The 20028-nt window shown below is 44.1% G+C and overlaps 1 protein-coding gene across 1 annotated transcript in view; it reads left to right on the forward strand.

Annotated features, from left to right (window-relative positions):
- The first annotated feature begins 8800 nt into the window (after window positions 1–8800).
- LOC136131804 (gamma-aminobutyric acid receptor subunit rho-1) overlaps window positions 8801–20028 on the forward strand; it is a 32007-nt gene continuing 20779 nt past the window's right edge. The window contains exon 1 of the mRNA XM_065888593.1: window positions 8801–8922. Within this exon, the coding sequence (XP_065744665.1) occupies window positions 8801–8922 (122 nt within the window). The remainder of the gene's footprint in view (window positions 8923–20028) is intronic.

Here is a 20028-nt window from a genome sequence, read left to right on the forward strand (position 1 = left end):
TTTCCCCCATCAATTCGTTCCATTCTGTGTAATGAATTCTTGTTCTGTTAGATCTTGGTTTAGCAGTTTGATGAAAACTTTTTGCTTTTCAACTATAAAGAATCCTAGAAATCCTGACTCCATCTACCAATATGCTCTGAAAGTTGCTGTCCTTTTCCACGAGGCTCTGTGACTGTCCCTCCTGGTTGAAGACACAAACTCTGGCCTGTAGATTATAGCAGAGTCTTTTTTTTTTTTTTTTTTTTTTTTGCGGTACGCCGGCCTCTCACTGCTGTGGCCTCTCCCGTTGCGGAGCACAGGCTCCGGATGCGCAGGCTCAGCGGCCATGGCTCACGGGCCTAGCCGCAGCATGTGGGATCTTCCGGGACTGGGTCACGAACCCGTGTCCCCTGCATCTGCAGGCAGACGCTCAACCACTGTGCCACCAGGGAAGCCCCCATAGCAGAGTCTTTGATCAAGCATCAAAGGAAAAGAAAAACTATCTACAGTGTTAAAAAACAAAATTCAAATAAGTAAATTTTGAAGCTCTTATTGACTTTATTCAATTCATGAATCAGGCAGCGTTCAGTCTAGCAAGAAGCTAGAAAGGAGCTCCGAGGAGTGGTACAAAATAAAAGACTGTTACAGGCAGAAGGGAGTGGGAACACTAGGTAAAAAAGCAGGTTGGTTATTGCAAGATTACTTTCCTCTAGGGGACAGCAGGGGCCAACCAGGCAGATTAGCTAGCTAGCGCTTATCAAATGACACCTCATTGACTGGTTTAAGATTCCATTTCAACTTCCGGGAAGATGGCGGAAGAGTAAGACGCGGAGATCATCTTCCTCCCGACAGATACACCAGAAATACATCTACACGTGGAACAACTCGTACAGAACACCTACTGAACGCTGACAGACGACCTCAGACCTCCCAAAAGGCAAGAAACCCCCCACGTATCTGGGTAGGGAAAAAGAAAAAAGAATAAATAGAGACAAAAGGATAGGGACGGGACCTGCACCAGTGGGAGGGAGCCGTGAAGGAGGAAAGGTTTTCACACACTAGGAAGCCCCTTCGCGGGCGGAGACTGCGGGTGGCGGAGGCGGAAAGCTTCGGAGCTGCAGCGGAGAGCGCAGCCAGAGGCGTGCGGAGGGCAAAGCGGAGAGATTCCCGCACAGAGGATCAGGGCCGACCGGCACTCACCAGCCCGAGAGGCTTGTCTCCTCCCCCACCGGGGCGGGCGGGGCTGGGAGCTGAGGCTCGGGCTTCGGTCGGAGCGCAGGGAGAGGACTGGGGTTGGCGGCGTGAACACAGCCTGCAGTGGGTTAGTGCGCCACGGCTAGACGGGAGGGAGTCCAGGGAAAAGTCTGGACCTGCCGAAGAGGCAAGAGACTTTCTCTTCCCTCTTTGTTTTCTGGTGCGCAAGGAGAGGAGATTAAGGGCGCCGCTTAAAAGAGCTCCAGAGACGGGCGCGAGCCGCGGCTATCAGCGCGGACCCCAGAAACGGGCATGAGACGCTAAGGCTGCTGCCGCCACCAAGAAGCCTGTGTGCAAGCACAGGTCACTATCCACACACCTCCCGGGAGCCTGTGCAGCCCGCCACTGCCAGGGTCCCGTGATCCAGGGACAACTTCCCCGGGAGAACGCACAGCGGCCTCAGGCTGGTGCAACGTCACGGTGGCCTCTGCCGCAGCAGGCTCGCCCCGCACTCCGTTCCCCTCCCTCCCCCCGGCCTGAGTGAGCCAGAGCCCCCGAATCAGCGGCTCCTTTAACCCCGTCTTGTCTGAGCGAAGAACAGACGCCCTCCCGCGACCTACACGCAGAGGCAGGGCCAAATCCAAAGCTGAGCCCCCGCGAGCTGTGAGAACAAAGAAGAGAAAGGGAAATCTCTCCCAGCAGCCTCAGGAGCAACGGATTAAAGCTCCACAATCAACTTGATGTACCCTGCATCTGTGGAATACCTGAATAGACAACGAATCATCCCAAATTAAGGGGGTGGAATTTGAGAGCAAGAGTTATAATTTTTTCCCCTTTTCTTCTTTTTGTGAGTGTGTATCTGTATGCTTCTGTGTGAGATTTTGTCTGTATAGCTTTGCTTCCACCATTTGTCCTAGGGTTCTATCCGTCCGTTTTTTTTCTCTTAATAATTATTTTTTTATTTTAATAACTTTATTATATTTTATCTTACTTTATTTTATTTTACTTTATCTTCTTTCTTTCTTTTTTTCCTTCCTTCCCATCTTCCTTCATTCCTTCCTCCCTCCCTCCCTCCCTCCCTACCTCCTTTCTTTCTTTCTTTCTACTTCTACTAATTCTTTCTTTCTACTTTTTCTCCCTTTTATTCTGAGCCGTGTGGATGAAAGGCTCTTGGTGCTCCAACCAGGAGTCAGTGCTTTGCCTCTGAGGTGTGAGAGCCAACTTCAGGACACTGGTCCACAAGAGACCTCCCAGCTCCACATAATATCAAATGGCGAAAATCTCCCAGAGATCTCCATCTTAACACCAGCACCCAGCTTCACTCAACGACCAGCAGGCTACAGTGCTGGACATCCTATGCCAAACAACTAGCAAGACAGGAACACAACCCCACCCATTAGCAGAGAGGCTGCCTAAAATCATAATAAGTCCACAGACACCCCAAAACACACCACCAGATGTGGACCTGCCCACCAGGAAGATAAGATCCAGCCTCATCCACCAGAACACAGGCACTAGTCCCCTCCACCAGGAAGCCTACACAACCCACTGAACCAACCTTAGCCACTGGGGACAGACACCAAAAACAACGGGAACTACGAACCTGCAGCCTGCAAAAAGGAGACCCCAAACACAGTAAGATAAGCAAAATGAGAAGACAGAAAAACACACAGCAGATGAAGGAGCAAGATAAAAACCCACCAGACCTAACAAATAAAGAGGAAATAGGCAGTCTAACTGAAAAAGAATTCAGAATAATGATAGTAAAGATGATCCAAAATCTTGGAAATAGAATAGACAAAATGCAAGAAACATTTAACAAGGACCTAGAAGAACTAAAGATGAAACAAACAACGATGAACAACACAATAAATGAAATTAAAAATACTCTAGATGGGATCAATAGCAGAATAACTGAGGCAGAAGAACGGATAAGTGACCTGGAAGATAAAATAGTGGAAATAACTACTGCAGAGCAGAATAAAGAAAAAAGAATGAAAAGAACTGAGGACAGTCTCAGAGACCTCTGGGACAATATTAAACGCACCAACTTTCGAATTATAGGGGTTCCAGATGAAGAAGAGTAAAAGAAAGGAACTGAGAAAATATTTGAAGAGATTATAGTTGAAAACTTCCCCAGTATGGGAAAGGAAATAGTTAATCAAGTCCAGGAAGCACAGAGAGTCCTATACAGGATAAATCCAAGGAGAAATATGCCAAGACACATATTAATCAAACTGTCAAAAATTAAATATAAAGAAAACATATTAAAAGCAGCAAGGGAAAAACAACAAATAACACACAAGGGAATCCCCATAAGGTTAACAGCTGATCTTTCAGCAGAAACTCTGCAAGCCAGAAGGGACTGGCAGGACATATTTAAAGTGATGAAGGAGAATAACCTGCAACCAAGATTACTCTACCCAGCAAGGATCTCATTCAGACTTGATGGAGAAATTAAAACCTTTACAGACAAGCAAAAGCTGAGAGAGTTCAGCACCACCAAATCAGCTCTACAACAACTACTAAAGGAATTTCTCTAGGCAAGAAACACAAGAGAAGGAAAAGACCTACAATAATGAACCCAAAACAATTAAGAAAATGGGAATAGGAACGTACATATCAATAATTACCTTAAATGTAAATGGACTAAATGCCCCCACCAAAAGACACAGATTGGCTGAATGGATACAAAAACAAGACCCATATATTTGCTGTCTACAAGAGACCCACTTCAGACCTAGAGACACATACAGACTGAAAGTAAGGGGATGGAAAAAGATATTTCATGCAAATGGAAAACAAAAGAAAGCTGGAGTAGCAATTCTCATATCACACAAAATGGACTTTAAAATAAAGACTATTAGAAGAGACAAAGAAGGACACTACATAATGATCAAGGGATCGATCCAAGAAGAAGATATAACAATTGTAAATATTTATGCACCCAACATAGGAGCACCTCAATGCATAAGGCAAATACTAACAGCCATAAAAGGGGAAATTGACAGTAACACATTCATAGTAGGGGACTTTAACACTACACTTTCACCAATGGACAGATCATCCAAAATGAAAATAAATAAGGAAACACAAGCTTTAAATGATACATTAAACAAGATGGACTTAATTGATATTTATAGGACATTCCATCCAAAAACAACAGAATACACATTTTTCTCTAATGCTCATGGAACATTTTCCAGGATAGATCATATCTTGGGTCACACAAATCAAGCCTTGGTAAATTTAAGAAAATTGAAATTGTATCAAGTATCTTTTCCAACCACAACGCTATGAGACTAGATATCAATTACAGGAAAAGATCTGTAAAAAATACAAATGCATGGAGGCTAAACAATACACTACTTAATAACGAAGTGATCACTGAAGAAATCACAGAGGAAATTAAAAATACCTAGAAACAAATGACAATGGAGACATGACGACCCAAAATCTATGGGATGCAGCAAAAGCAGTTCTAAGAGGGAAGTTTATAGCAATACAATCCTACCTTATGAAACAGGAAACATCTCGAATAAATAGCCTAACCTTGCACCTAAAGCAATTAGAGAAAGAAGAACAAAAAAAACCCAAAGTTAGCAGAAGGAAAGAAATCATAAAAATCAGATCAGAAATAAATGAAATGAAGGAAATGATAGCAAAGATCAATAAAACTAAAAGCTGGTTCTTTGAGAAGATAAACAAAATTGATAAACCATTAGCCAGACTCATCAAGAAAAAAAAGGAGAAGACTCAAATCAATAGAATTAGAAATGAAAAAGGAGAAGTAACAACTGACACTGCAGAAATACAAAAGATCATGAGAGATTACTACAAGCAACTCTATGCCAATAAAATGGACAACCTGGAAGAAATGGACAAATTCTTAGAAATGCACAACCTGCCAAGACTGAATCAGGAAGAAATAGAAAGTATGAACAGGCCAATCACAAGCACTGAAATTGAAACTGTGATTAAAAATCTTCCAACAAACAAAAGCCCAGGACCGGATGGCTTCACAGGCGAATTCTATCAAACATTTAGAGAAGAGCTAACACCTATCCTTCTCAAACTCTTCCAAAATATAGCAGAGGGAGGAACACTCCCAAACTCATTCTACGAGGCCACCATCACCCTGATACCAAAATCAGACAAGGATGTCACAAAGAAAGAAAACTACAGGCCAATATCACTGATGAACATAGATGCAGAAATCCTCAACAAAATAGTAGCAAACAGAATCCAACAGCACATTAAAAGGATCATACACCATGATCAAGTGGGATTTATTCCAGGAATGCAAGGATTCTTCAATATATGCAAATCAATCACGTAATACACCATATTAACAAATTGAAGGAGAAAAACCATATGATCATGTCAATAGATGCAGAGAAAGCTTTTGACAAAATTCAACACCCATTTATGATAAAAACCCTGCAGAAAGTAGGCATAGAGGGAACTTTCCTCAACATAATAAAGGCCATATATGACAAAACCACAGCCAACATCGTCCTCAGTGGTGAAAAACTGAAACCATTTCCACTAAGATCAGGAACAAGACAAGGTTGCCCACTCTCACCACTCTTATTCAACATAGTTTGGGAAGTTTTAGCCTCAGCAATCAGAGAAGAAAAGGAAATAAAAGGAATCCAAATCGGAAAAGAAGAAGTAAAGCTGTCACTGTTTGCAGATGACATGATACCATACATAGAGAATCCTAAAGATACTACCAGAAAACTACTAGAGCTAATCAATGAATTTGGTAAAGTAGCAGGATACAAAATTAATGCACAGAAATCTCTGGCATTCCTATACACTGATGATGAAAAATCTGAAAGTGAAATCAAGAAAATACTCCCATTTACCATTGCAACAAAAAGAATAAAATATCTAGGAATAAACCTACCTAAGGAGACAAAAGACATGTATGCAGAAAATTATAAGACACTGATGAAAGAAATTAAAGATGATACAAATAGATGGAGAGATATACCATGTTTTTGGATCGGAAGAATCAACATTGTGAAAATGCCTCTACTACCCAAAGCAATCTACAGATTCCATGCAATCCCTATCAAACTACCACTGGCATTTTTCACAGAACTAGAACAAAAAATTTCACAATTTGTATGGAAACACAAAAGACCCTGAATCGCCAAAGCAATCTTGAGAACGAAAAACGGAGCTGGAGGAATCAGGCTCCCTGACTTCGTACTATACTACAAAGCTACAGTAATCAAGACAGTACGGTACTGGCACAAAAACAGAAAGATAGATCAATGGAACAGGATAGAAAGCCCAGAGATAAACCCACGCACCTATGGTCACCTTATCTTTGATAAAGGAGGCAGAAATGTACAGTGGAGAAAGGACAGCCTCTTCAATAAGTGGTGCTGGGAAAACTGGACAAGTACACGTAAAAGTATGAGATTAGATCACTCCCTAACACCATACACAAAAATAAACTCAAAATGGATTAAAGACCTAAATGTAAGGCCAGAAACTATCAAACTCTTAGAGGAAAACATAGGCAGGACACTCTATGACATAAATCACAGCAAGATCCTTTTCGACCCACCTCCTAGAGAAATGGAAATAAAAACAAAAATAAACAAATGGGACCTAATGAAACTTCAAAGCTTTTGCACATCAAAGGAAACCATAAACAAGACGGAAAGACAACCCTCAGAATGGGAGAAAATATTTGCAAATGAAGCAACTGACGAAGGATTAATCTCCAAAATTTATAAGCAGCTCATGCAGCTCAATAACAAAATAACAAACAACCCAATCCAAAAATGGGCAGAAGACCTAAATAGACATTTCTCCAAAGAAGATATACAGACTGCCAACAAACACATGAAAGAATGCTCAACATCATTAATCATTAGAGAAATGCAAATCAAAACTACAATGAGATATCATCTCACACCAGTCAGAATGACCATCATCAAAAAATCTAGAAACAATAAATGCTGGAGAGGGTGTGGAGAAAAGGGACCACTCTTGCACTGCTGGTGGGAATGTGAATTGGTTCAGCCACTATGGAGAACAGTATGGAGGTTCCTTAAAAAATTAAAAATAGAACTACCATATGAACCAGCAATCCCACTACTGGGCATATACCCTGAGAAAACCATAATTCAAAAAGAGTCATGTACCAAAATGTTCATTGCAGCTGTATTTACAATAGCCCGGAGATGGAAACAACCTAAGTGTCCATCATCGGATGAATGGATAAAGAAGATGTGGCACATATATACAATGGAATATTACTCAGCCATAAAAAGAAACGAAATTGAGCTATTTGTAATGAGGTGGATAGACCTAGAGTCTATCATACAGAGTGAAGTAAGTTAGAAAGAGAGAGACAAATACTGTATGCTAACACATATATATGGAATTAAAAAAAAAAAAACAGTCATGAAGAACCTAGGGGTAAAACAGGAATAAAGATACAGACCTACTAGAGAATGGACTTGAGGACACGTGGAGTAGGAAGGGTAAGCTGTGACAAAGCGAGAGAGAGGCATGGACATATATACACTACCAAACATAAGGTAGATAGCTAGTGGGAAGCAGCCGCATAGCACAGGGAGATCAGCTCGGTGCTTTGTGACCGCCTGGAGGGGAGGGATAGGGAGGGTGTGAGGGAGGGAGACGCAACAGGGAAGAGATATGGGAACATATGTATATATATAACGGATTCACTTTGTTGTAAAGCGGAAACTAACACACCATTGTAAAGCAATTATACTCCAATAAAGATGTTAAAAAAAAAAGATTCCATTTCTGGGAGAGCTAAAACGAATGAAGTTGTCTCCTTTTGGTGATGTGGAGCTCCATTTTGGGCCTCTGTCTTGTTTTTAACAATAGATAACTCAGACTTAATTGCTATTGTTAATTTATTACTGATATTTTCCAAGTGTGAAAAGTCTGATGAGGTTCACAGTATGAATAGTACTACTGATAAGAGAATTTCACTCTTACTGTGCAAAATCTAAGACCAAAAAAAAAAGCCTCCTTCCCCCTAGCCCTCCCAACCGCAGCCAGATAGATAATGGCACAGGTACAGAGCCCTGAGTTTCCACAGATTCAACCACAGGAAGGAGTGAGGGTGGGGAACCATCCAAATCCAGCCCTCAGCTAAAGCAAATAATAATGGCGAAAAGCTTTAAATAGATCCAGGGAGGAGCTCATTTTCGGGGCATAAGAAGCAGTGCAGCACCTCAGGTATGTCTTGTTTCAGAAATTGCTTTGGTTTGTTTTTACTTCCTTCTATTCTGTTGGAACAGGAAATACAGACCTTTTACGAACGTATTCACCACGTCTGACGATGAACTCATTTAGACCAGCCAAAATAATTGTCCGACAGGGACACAGGACTTCAACCTCAGTTCAGAAAATCCCTGACATCTGACGTAGGAGGATTTATAGGTTTAGTGGAAATTGCTTTTTCTCCTGCCCTCCAGATTACAGATTGTGGGTTGATTTTTTTTTTTTTTTGCATGAGTAAACATCTTTCTAGTAATGAACAGAACAATAATGTGTTAAGAGAGAAAAAGAACATCCTTTTCCTTTTTTGCTGTTTCTTGAGAGAACTGTTTGGATTTGGAAACGCATGCTGGCTGTCCAGAACATGAAAGTTGGCCTTTTCCTGTTGTGGTGGCCATGGGCTTTGGCTACTGAAAGCAGAGTGCACTGGCGAAAAAGAGACGTACAGGAGATGTCGAAGAAAGGCAGGTGAGTGGACTTCTCCTGATCGAGAATTTAGGGGAAGAGGGTATGTAAAGCAAGCTTCTGGTTTTGTTGTGGAATCGTTTACAATAGATGGTGTTTCCCGTGGATGCCTTTTGCCTTTTTACTCCTTTTCCCTTTGTTTTCCTGCTTCCGCCTACTCCCCCTTTTAGGAAGTTAGAATTATGTTTTCTTTTTAAATGATGCTAGATTGGATACAGTGCTATCATTGCATATTCTTCAATCTCTTAGGAATTGTCCTGGGTAAAAGTAGATACTGGATAAAGAATATATGCACATTAAAAAAAAATAAGGGCAATTATTTGATGTGTGCATCCTAGGTTGGAACAAACCTGGGAATTCTCAAATAACCCATGGGACCTCTAATTAGTGAGAATGATTCTGTGAGTCCTAATTATTTCTGCTAGATGTGTAAGTCCCTTTTAAAAGAGAAGAAAGCAGCTGTCTTCAAGCTGTGTGGCTAGGAGGATCATTAGGTTGTCCCCACCAGTAGTAAATCGGGAGGATGCAGGGATGGACCTGCCTGAGGACCAGCCGCTGCTGGTTACCAGCATGGTACGTGTCACCCTGGCCATACCAGCCTGCGGAGGGAGCTTAGACAGAGCCAGACCTATCCTTCAGCATCGGTCTCACCTGGGCAGCTCTGTGACAGAGCTGGTAATGGAATACCTGCATACCTGCTTGTCCGATATGCATCAATAAAATAGTACATTTGGAGATCCCCCAATCCAACTCTCTCTCTTTCACTGAGGAAGAGATGGAGGCAGGAAGGGCACTGATTCTTGGTTCTTTATCAGCCTGAGTCCAAATTGAGCTTCAGCTTTCTTCATCTCTGAACTTAACATGAATAGAGGTCATAAAAAAGCAATTAGCATGGAAGGAAGTCCAGCTTTCTGGAGTTTGGGGCTAGTGGTGTCTTGTTCCTCAGTGCCCAGCTCTGTGTTTGAGAGAGCCCTCCACACATGGGATCCGGAACAGCCAGCTCTGGCTCACAGCGCTTGTTTCAAGCTGTTTTAGCAACATCACAAAGCTAGGAGCTGAAATATCCAGTGGTCATGGTGAGCCCGGGACACAGACAGAGACCGCTGTGCACAAGCCATATGTCCTGTTACAGTCAAGAGTCAGAAGCTGCTGGGCAAATGGTGGAATCAGTGGAGCGGTGCTGCCATAGAGATGAGGATTAAAAACAACGACAGCAACAAATCCTATGGGTTGTCGCCAAAAACTTCTCAGCCTCTCTCCCAAGCCAGAGCTGGAGGGGTGACCTATTAGTAAATACCACTGAGGAAGAGAAGTCTAGAGAGTGAAATAGATTTTCTCTTAAAAATTACTTAAAAGAACTTTCACTTTTTTTAAATTATGAAAGCCATATATGACCATTATTTTAAAAACCATAGGAACAAAAATTTTTTCAACACACAGAAATCACCCATAATCCCCAAACCTAGAAGTAACCTTGTTAACATTTTTGTGTATTTTCTTCCAGTCTTTTTTTTCTCTAAGCATATATTGAGTATTTACTAGCCTGGGATTATTCTATGCATATAATTTTGTAACCTCATTGTATTTAATACAATGATTTTGTTTACTTATTTGAAGTCTATAGAATTATCGTTTGAATGCCCACACTACAATGCATAATAGTGTATAATTACCACCATTTAAACATCTTCCTCTATTTGTGGACATTTAATTGCTTCCTCTTTGTTATTATAAATATTCTGTATGAATATCTTTGTACATAAGGGTGGTTGTCTACATGCACGATTATTTAATTAGGATCGACTCCTGGAAGTGTACTGGGTCAAACAGCAGAAGAGCATTTAAAGCTCCAATATAACTGGCAGAATTGCTTTCCAGAATGGTGAACCCAGCCAGGTTTTTGTTTTTATGTAGCCTCAACTTTTAAAGGCTCACTTAATTTCAGCCAGACTCTAAACTCATAAGCTGCTGGTAATTCGTATCCAGGCTTCGTTTCAGGGGTCATAATAATAACATAGGAAGCAAGGTGAACTCATGCATACAATGGGGGTGAGGCAAATAAGGTGGCTACGATGGGAAATTTAAGGAGGCCCTTGCACGACCTGAGAGGAAGTGCCTCCTTACATTTTGTGCCTTACTTGACTCTCGGTAAAGATCAGAATGCCGGGGCAATGTTTCTAGAATGAATCAATACGTATGGTCTCTCCTTCCTCCCTGGAAGAATGAAGATCTAGGGACTTCCCTGGCAGTCTAGTGGTTAAGACTCCGTGCTCCCAATGTAGGGGGAAACGGGTTTGATCCCTGGTTGGGGAACTAAGATCCTGCAGGCCACACTGTGTGGCCAGAAAAAGAAAAAGAATAAAGATCTAGCCTGTCTATACCACAGGCCCCTGGACAAATGCTGGCTCAAGCTCTAGGAGGGTAAACTGATCCCATCAGAAACAAAGTACCATTATCATATTGCTTTGTCTAGCTAAAGAATTCAAATTTACTCTGAAGGTAGAGAGGATCTAATAGTTTCAGCTGATTTCCATTTTGGAGAGATGACACTGGTGGCAGGATGGCAGGAGGATGGGAAAAGTGCTACAGGGGGGACAGAGAAAGTCATCCAGTGTGTCTGCTTTAGACCAGATGAGAGATGGTGAGAGCCGGAACCAGGATATGAGTAGGATGAAATGAACAGGGATGGGGAAGATGGATGAGAGTTTTAAGGAGGTAGAATTGTCAGAATTAGACTGGGTGAAAGTCTAGCAGGTATTTGGATGGTATAGCTGGGTAGAGGGTGGTACCAGGGAAGGGAGAGCAGGAAGAGAAGCACGTTTGGGGGAAAAGATGATGATTTTAGTATGAGCGTATGGACCTGGATGTGCCTGCAAGATACCAGGAGATGGTTGTCCAGTTGACAGGAAGGCCTACAGGTCCGCAGCTCGGGAGGGAATTTGGGCCTGGAGATGTAAAGAGAGTCCTCCTAGGTGGTGGTGGGTGAGGTGACCCAAAGACAGTGTGTAGCATAAAATAAGAGCAGGACAAAGGACAGTGCCTTGGGGATGAACGACATTTAAGGAGAGGTTGGAGGAAAAGGACTCAGTGAAGGAAGCTGAGAACGAGGGACCAGAGAAATAGATGTAGCACTGGAATCGAGAGGTATCAAGGAGGCGAAGGGAGCATCTTTGGGACAGTTACCAGTTGCTTGTTACAGGGAAGACACTGCCCTGGGCAACGGGTGCCTTGCCAATGACTGAATCAGATACAGGCTCTGCCTGCAAGAGGCTTACAGACCAGAGAAGTGTTCCAGTGCTGTGTCAAGGGTTTCCAGAAAGAGGGAGCGATCAACAGGGTCAGATCCCACCAGAGTCAAAATCAGTTAGGTAGAGGGCCAAGATGTGAGCGGGCCAAGAGATATGGTACGAAGAGCCATGAACAACCTCAGTGAGAAGAGACGGGTGGTGGTGTGTTGAGAAGAGAAAACAGTGAATGTGGTTCACTCTTAACAAGAAACCTGGCTGTGAACTGGGAGACTGAGACTAGAGAAGGTGAGAGGGAGAGAAAGGCAAGAGCTTCCAGGCAAGGGGAGACAAGCGGGTTCAGGTGATGAAGGGCAGAGGCCGGGAGGGAGGCAGTGATCACGCACGAGGCACTGCTGGCACATCCTGTCCTGACAAAGCGCAAGCCTCTGGCTTATGGACAGCATCTCTCTGATTGCCCTAAACACCGTGGAATGTGATTTCCTCTTAAGTTACTAGTGTTCTTTCTTCATCTCATCCCTTCATTCTCCAGAGAGTTTGCTGGAACTTTGAGTCTCCACTTTGTGCTTCTCTCTCATCTGGCATGAGCTGCCCCTCATACTGATGGCTTCCTGAGCCTCTGCTGGGCTGCTCCCATGCTTATGACACCCGTCTCTTCCCACTTCCTCTGGCTCAAGTCTTTTCCTCCTCTAATATTTAGCACAGATGTCACCTTCTCTGAGGAGCCTTCCTTGGCCCTCCCCTACCCCTGCCTCTCAAGTCTCAGGTAACTTTCTTCCGAAATTCCACGGCCCCTGATCGGTCCTATCTCAGAGGACTAATCATTCAGCATTATCACTTTTCTTCATCTGTCTCAGCTTCTAGACTGTGAGCCCCTTGCGGGCTGTCTGCTCAGGTAGCCATAACAAAACACCACAGCCTGGGTGGCTTAAACAACAGACATTCATTTTCTCATAGTCCTGGAGGCTAGAAGGCCATGACCAAGGTGCTGGCAAATTCGATTTCTGGTAGGGATTCTCTTCCTGCCTTGTAGATGCCACCTTCTCACGTGGCCTTTCCTCTGTGCTCGTCAATGCGGAGTTGGGTAGTGGGGGAGGATCCAGGTGTCTTTTCCTCTCCTTATGAGGACACCAGTCCTACTGGGTCTGGGGCCTACCCTCATGATCTCATTTAACCTTAAGTACCTCCCTAAAGGCCCTATCTCCAAATACAGTCACACAAAGAGTTAGGGGACTATATGAATCGGGGAGGGGCACAATTCAGTTCAGAACAAGGGCTCAACCAGCACATTTATTCTTGTCTCCCCAGGTTCAAGTACAATATCTGGTAGATAGTAGTTGCTCAAGAAATGTTGGGCATGAATAAGTAAGTGACTCCTAACCCTTGCTATTCCTGTACTTCACTCACTCATTCCTTCAGTCATTCATTCGTTCAACAAATATGTGTTGACCACACTGCCCCAGACACTGGAGGCAATGGAGAGGAACGTGGACCTCACTCCTTCCCGTGACGTGCTGACAGTTTAGTGGGGGTGACAGACCTTAATCCAATAACTTTTACAGAATGTCAGAATATCAAAGACTTTAGAAATCCCCTCCTTTTAAAGATGAGGAGAGAAAGGCCCAGAAAGGTATGGAACTCATGCCACCCTGCGTACCCTCAGAGTTCCGCGTCCCCTGTTTCTCTACTTCCTGTGCCCTCCTCTGACCACCATAAAATGAGACCAGGAAGTTCTATTCATGGATGTGAAAGTTGGGTTGAACCATATGAGAATGTTCTGATACTTCAAAAACAGGGGAATATCAGCCATTTCCTGTGGTTCTAGCTAACATTTTCTTGTTTAATCCTTACAGTGACCCCCTAAGGTTAGTATTATTCCCCCATTTTATGGGAAACTGGGAAACAGAAAGATCAAGTAACCCACCCAAGGTTAACAGCTAGTTGGTGGCCACCCCAGGATTCAAACTCAAGTCTGAATGGTGCCAAATCAGTGACCCTTCCAATACCGCGAGCAGCCTCGTTAAAGAAATCTAACTTCCAACAAGTGATTGTAACTTGTGATTTCTGTGACATTGGGATCTGTGACCCCCGGTTCTAGGCCTGGTCTCCTCCCCATTCCTTGGGTGAGAGGGCGGGAGGGCACTAGGCTGAGAAGTCACCCAGCAACTTCTCATTCCCAAACGCATCACAGGCTCCTTGATGTACATACGCTTTGTTTTGTTTTGTTTAACAGCTGGTGTATTTAATTAGTGATGGGAATTCCACTCATAAGACATTTATTGCAAGTCTAAAATGTTCAAAGCCATATAGGTACATTGTGAATAGGATATGATCACTAAACAAAGGTTGCTCATAAAGCAGGTGGTGTTGGTATTAGGGACAGATATTGATCTACAAGTTAGAAAGTAGAACGTTCTATAACATATGGGAAAAATACAACCTAAGAATTCTGATAAAGAGAATAGGTGGGGAAAATTCAGAGCTTTAAACTAAAAAAAAAAAAAAGCAATGCAGTGTCTTCGAATGGGAAGGCATAGAGAATTTATGTTCAGACATACGAACAAGGAAAAAGGGATGATCTAGGTCGAGATTTTACCTGAAAAGCAGGTGGACAAACGTGTCCTGCTGTGCCCTCTTGTCTCCCTGGGAGGGCCGTAGCAGGCCGGGTCTGCGAGTTGAGGACCCATCAGCTTGGTGGGAACCTGGGTCTGTCATGGTGGCGAGAAGAAGGCTTGATCAGAGGAACCCAAGATAACACAGAAGCCACATCCAAGCTGGGCTGGTCCCACCCACACCGGACACAGCCTTCTGGGTCCAGGTGACTCAGGCCTGCCACGGGTATGCAGACTTCAGGTGTCAAGGAATATTCACACTCTGGATTAGTCAGGGTTCTCCAGAGAAGTAGAACCAATAGGATATATATATAATACCTATTTATCTCTCTCTCTCTCTATCTATCTTACCCACACATATGTGTATTGTGTAACATATATATAGTGTAATATGTGTGTGTGTGTGTGTGTGTGTGTGTGTGTTTGTGGGTGTGGGTGTACATGGAGAGACAGGGGGAGGAGGATTTATTTAAAGAATTGGTTCACATGATTGTGTGGGCCACCAAGTGTGAAATTTATGGGGCAGGCAGGCTGGAAATTCCAGAGGGAATTGATGTTACAGCCCTAATCTGAAGGTAGTCTGGGCTTCCCTGGTGGCGCAGTGGTTGAGAGTCCGCCTGCCACTGCAGGGGACATGGGTTCGTGCCCCGGTCTGGGAAGATCCCACATGCCACGGAGCGGCTGGGCCCGTGAGCCATGGCTGCTGAGCCTACGCGTCCGGAGCCTGTGCTCCGCAACGGGAGAGGCCACAGCAGTGAGAGGCCCGTGTACCACACACACACACACAAAAAAATTAAGGTAGTCTGCAGGGAGAATTCCCTCTTCCTCAGAGGACCTTAGGAGAAAAGACTGAGTTGATTAGGTGAGACCTACCCACATTATGAAGGGTAGTCTGCTTTATTTAAAGGCTACTGATTTAAATGTTAATTACATCTTAAGAATAGTGTCACAGCAACATCTAGGCTGGCATTTAACTGAAAACTGGTACCATAGCCTAACCAAGTTGACACCAAAAATTATCTATCACACCTTCTTAGAGGCAGTGGTTTGAAAAAGATTGTTGGTTAGCCCAAAATCCACTTAGTGAGGAATCAAAGGAAATAAACTATTTATACTTGAGGGAAAATACACAATACTGACTCATGATGCGGACGAATGCACAGCCTCTATAGCAATTCAAGAAGTGCAATGTAAATAACATTATGGTAACATAAATAAATACAATAAATACAAATTAAATGCACACACACACACCCCATGCTGGCGGGTCCAGGGGAACACAAAACCGTCTTTGTGGGGCCCTGACGGTGGACTGACCCTTTCCACATCACTGTCTGCCAATAGGACTAGAGCTGTAAAGTACCTCTAACGTCTGAGGGATGATGCTGCTGGAACAGACTTGAAAGGTCTCAAAGCTGCCCTGTGGCCCAATCCCTTATTTCATGGCAGAGGAAACAGACTTAGAGAGAGGAGGAACGTGCCGTATTCCCTCATCAGTCAGAAAAGCCGGGGCTCCCGGCAGTGTGCCAGCCCCCTAACTGCCCAGTGCCTTCCGTGCCACGACAGGTCATTGCCTCAAAGACCTGTGCAGAAGAGCAGGGTGTGCAAACGTCACAGCAGCATCACTTGGGTGGAAAACCAAGACACTAGCCCATGTTCAACCCTAGCTCAGCGGCAGAGGGAGCGCAGCTGGTCTGGCATGGGTCTCCTCTCCCTTCTGCTGTCCAACCAGCTTGGCCACACCGAGCAAGTCCCATCTCATGGCCTTTGTCCCTGCTGTGCCTCTGCCTGGACCACTCTTTTCCAGAATCGGCAGGTCGTTCTCTCACCTCCCTCAGGCCTCTGCTAGGTTGTCACCCTCTCAGGGATGTGTTCCCTGGCCACCAATATGAAACAAGCCCCCCCAGCGGCCCATTCCCTAACCCCTAACCCTGCTTACCATCATAGCCCCGAATTTTGTTCCCATAAGGTAAGATGGAGCCCTGGATGTGTGTCCATGAGGATTTCCTTTGAAGTTTTGGCTTGGGCACCAACAGTTACAGGCAACCCCAAGAATCCATCACCAAAGCTCCCAAGCCAGAGGGGCCACGGTGGGAAGTCAGGCTCAAACTGTAAGAGTGCCTGGCTTTGGGACCTGCCACTGCGACACTCTCACACCGTGACTTTGGACAAGTCGCTGGGTATCTTCAAGTCTGCCCCTTCCATAGAGTGGAGTCAATTATGTCTGTCACCTCAGGGTTATTGTAAGGATCGTGTGGGCCAATGCATGTCGAAGAACTTTGACTGTAAAGCTCGAAAACCCATAAAGATGCTGGTCCTCATTTATGCCATCCTATGGCGGACACAGATCAGAAAGGCCAGCGCAGACCCTCATCCACCAGGAGCCCCGTAGAGCTGCCTTTGCTTTGAGGACAGTTGTACTCTACACATCACCCAGTGATACTCCCTGATTTGCCAACATGGGGGTCCTGCCCAGGGGAAGGAGACCACTTCAGGGTGTCTTGCCCTGTCTGAACTCACACTGAACTCACATGCTATTGACATGATGGGACCCAATAATGTTCCTAAGTCGTCTTTGTAATCAAAGTTCTAGAACATGGCCAGGAATCAACCTGGAGCTTAACCTCAGCAGTTCCCGCGATACTCTTTTTCTTCTTTGTGAACCTCAGGAAAGCGTCTTTCCATCTCCAGTTTTCTGGCTTCTCTCCTAGTCTCCAGGTTTTCTCTGCTGCAGGATCCTTAAGTTTCTTGAGCTGTAATTTATCTGGGTCGGTAGGCTTGAGTTCCATTTAAAAAGCTAGAGCAGTTGTTCTCTATGTTGGCTGAGGAGGTCTGAAAGCTGTTGATGGCTGGGCCCCACCCTTGGTCTGGGGTGTGGCCTGGGAGTTTTTAAGTCTCTCAAGTGAACCCAACGTGTGATCAAGGCTGAGAAACACTGAGTGAGATTATCTCAGGTTATCATTTTCATCACGCTGGTCAGCCGCTAATTCTTTTCACTCTTCCCTTCCCAATTTGAAGACCATTCTCTTTGATGGAGAGTATCAAAGTAAAATTGGATTCTGTTAGCAGAATTACTGTCTATTGTAATTGTTCACATTGCTCCATCTTTTCCAAGCAGTACTTCCTTCTACTGACTGTCCTGGTTCAGAATCCAACTTTAAAGAATTCTGCTTGTCTTTAGCACCTTTTTTGATTGAGCCTTGCCTCGTTTACACCTTGGTCTTCTTGCCACATTGCTTATGGACCCATTCATCTCTTTGGAATACACCTGTGGGTTTGTGTTTCTCCTTCCATATTTTGTATATATCTTTGTAAAGTCTGAGCTGTGCAAACGGTTAGGAGCTGGGGCCACAGAGATGTATGAGATAGAGTCCCTCCGACATAGAGTGCATAGGGAAGTGGGTGGGCTGATCAGAAAGCCCCTGCTGTGCAGGATGGAGCACATTCTAATGAAGGTATTGACTTCAGTGGGAAGGAGGGAAGCCCAGGAATTCTTCCCGGAGGAGGTGATATTGATCTGGGTGTGCAAGGCATCGTCTGGGTAAGAAAGTGTACGAAGACTAGTGGAAAGGACCTTCCAGATAGATGGGACAGCAGGAGCAAAGGCATGGGGGGTATAACTGGCAGCTGCAAGAAGGGGGCAGAGAGGGAGCTGCGGCTGGGGAGGTGGGCAGGAGGCCTATTATAGGCCTTGTATGCCTAAGTTGTGTAGATTTCACTTTGAGGGTGAAGGGTTTTAAGAGGGGAAGTGGCATGATTGTGATTCCCATACCATGCTGTTGGTGTGATGGTTGGATCAGGGTAGGGTGAGACCAGAGGCAAGGAAGTCTTCTGCCTCCCATGGGAGAGATGATGGGCAGAGGGGGTGGGAATGGAGAGGCCAGGATATGGAGAGAGGCCGTGGAGGGGAGGCTCATCCAGGACTGGCTGAGCGCCTGGGGTGGGCGAGGCTGGCCGAGCCAGGAGGGCAGCCCTATGAACAGACACACCTCCAAGCAGTGCGGCTAGGGCTGCACATGCCCCACTGCTCTCCATGGCCCTGGATGGGGCTGTGAAGGAGGATGACATCCAGGTGATTTGGACCCCACATTCAGGGTTTCTCTCCTTGGCTATTCATATGCCAAGAAAGCAAGAACATTTCATTAGCAAGTTCTTTCTTTCTACCTTTTTTTTTGTTTGGATTTTTTAAAAAAATGAAGTGTAGTTGAGGTACAATGTTAAATAAGTTACAGGTGTACAGTATAGTGGTTCACAGTCTTTAAAGGTTACACCCAATTTATAGTTATTATAGAATATTGGCTATAGTCCCTGTGCTGTACAATATATCCTTGTAGCTTATTTATTTTGTACATAGTAGTTTGTACCTCTTAATCCCCTAGCCCTATCTTGCCCCTCCTCCCTTCCCTCTCCTCTCTGGTAACCACTAGTTTGTTCTCTATATCTGTGAGTCTGTCTCTTTTTTGTTATATTTAGTAGTTTGTTTTATTTTTTAAGTGATATACAGTATTTTTCTTTCTCTGTCTGACTTATTTTACTAAGTAGAATGCCCTCCAAGTCCATGCATGTCACTGCAAATGACCTTATTTCATTCTTTTTTTATGGCTGAGTAATATTCTGTTGTGTATATAGACCACATCTTCTTTATCCATTCATCTGCCGATAGACATTTAGATTGCTTCCATATCTTGGCAATTGTAAATAATGCTGCTATGAACAATGGGGTGCATGTATCTTTTTGAATTAATTTTATTTTGTTTTTTTGGATCTATGGCCAGGGGTGGAATTGCTGGGTCATATGGTTCATTAGCTAGTTCTTGCTTTCTTGTCAAAATTAAGTTCTCTACCTTCTCAGAGGTGAGATAATCAGCAAAGTGAAGTATAACTTATCAAGTGCTCTGCTATTGGCTGAATGAGACTTCCGGCAGATCACTTGTTTCTCACACTCCCCCATCCCTGTTTTATCTAACCTCTGGGAGATGTTCTGAGAAAACATCATCCACACACAAACTGATGAGGAACTACAGCAAGGAAACATCAAGAAGAACCATAGGTCAGAACTTCTCCTTCTCTCCAAGAGGATAGAAAAAAGATATCAATAGATGTTCAAAAAACGTACACCCGCTGTTCATTCTAAAAAGCTGTCTCAGATGTCATCCTGTATCATCATCACTTGGGACATGGCAATTCCTTCTTCATAACTTTCCAGGGACTCATTCAATAAATGCACTCGTTTAATCAGTGAGTGGCCACCA

This window comes from Phocoena phocoena, chromosome 12 (assembly GCF_963924675.1).
Source record: "Phocoena phocoena chromosome 12, mPhoPho1.1, whole genome shotgun sequence".
In the NCBI taxonomy this organism is placed as follows: domain Eukaryota; kingdom Metazoa; phylum Chordata; class Mammalia; order Artiodactyla; family Phocoenidae; genus Phocoena; species Phocoena phocoena.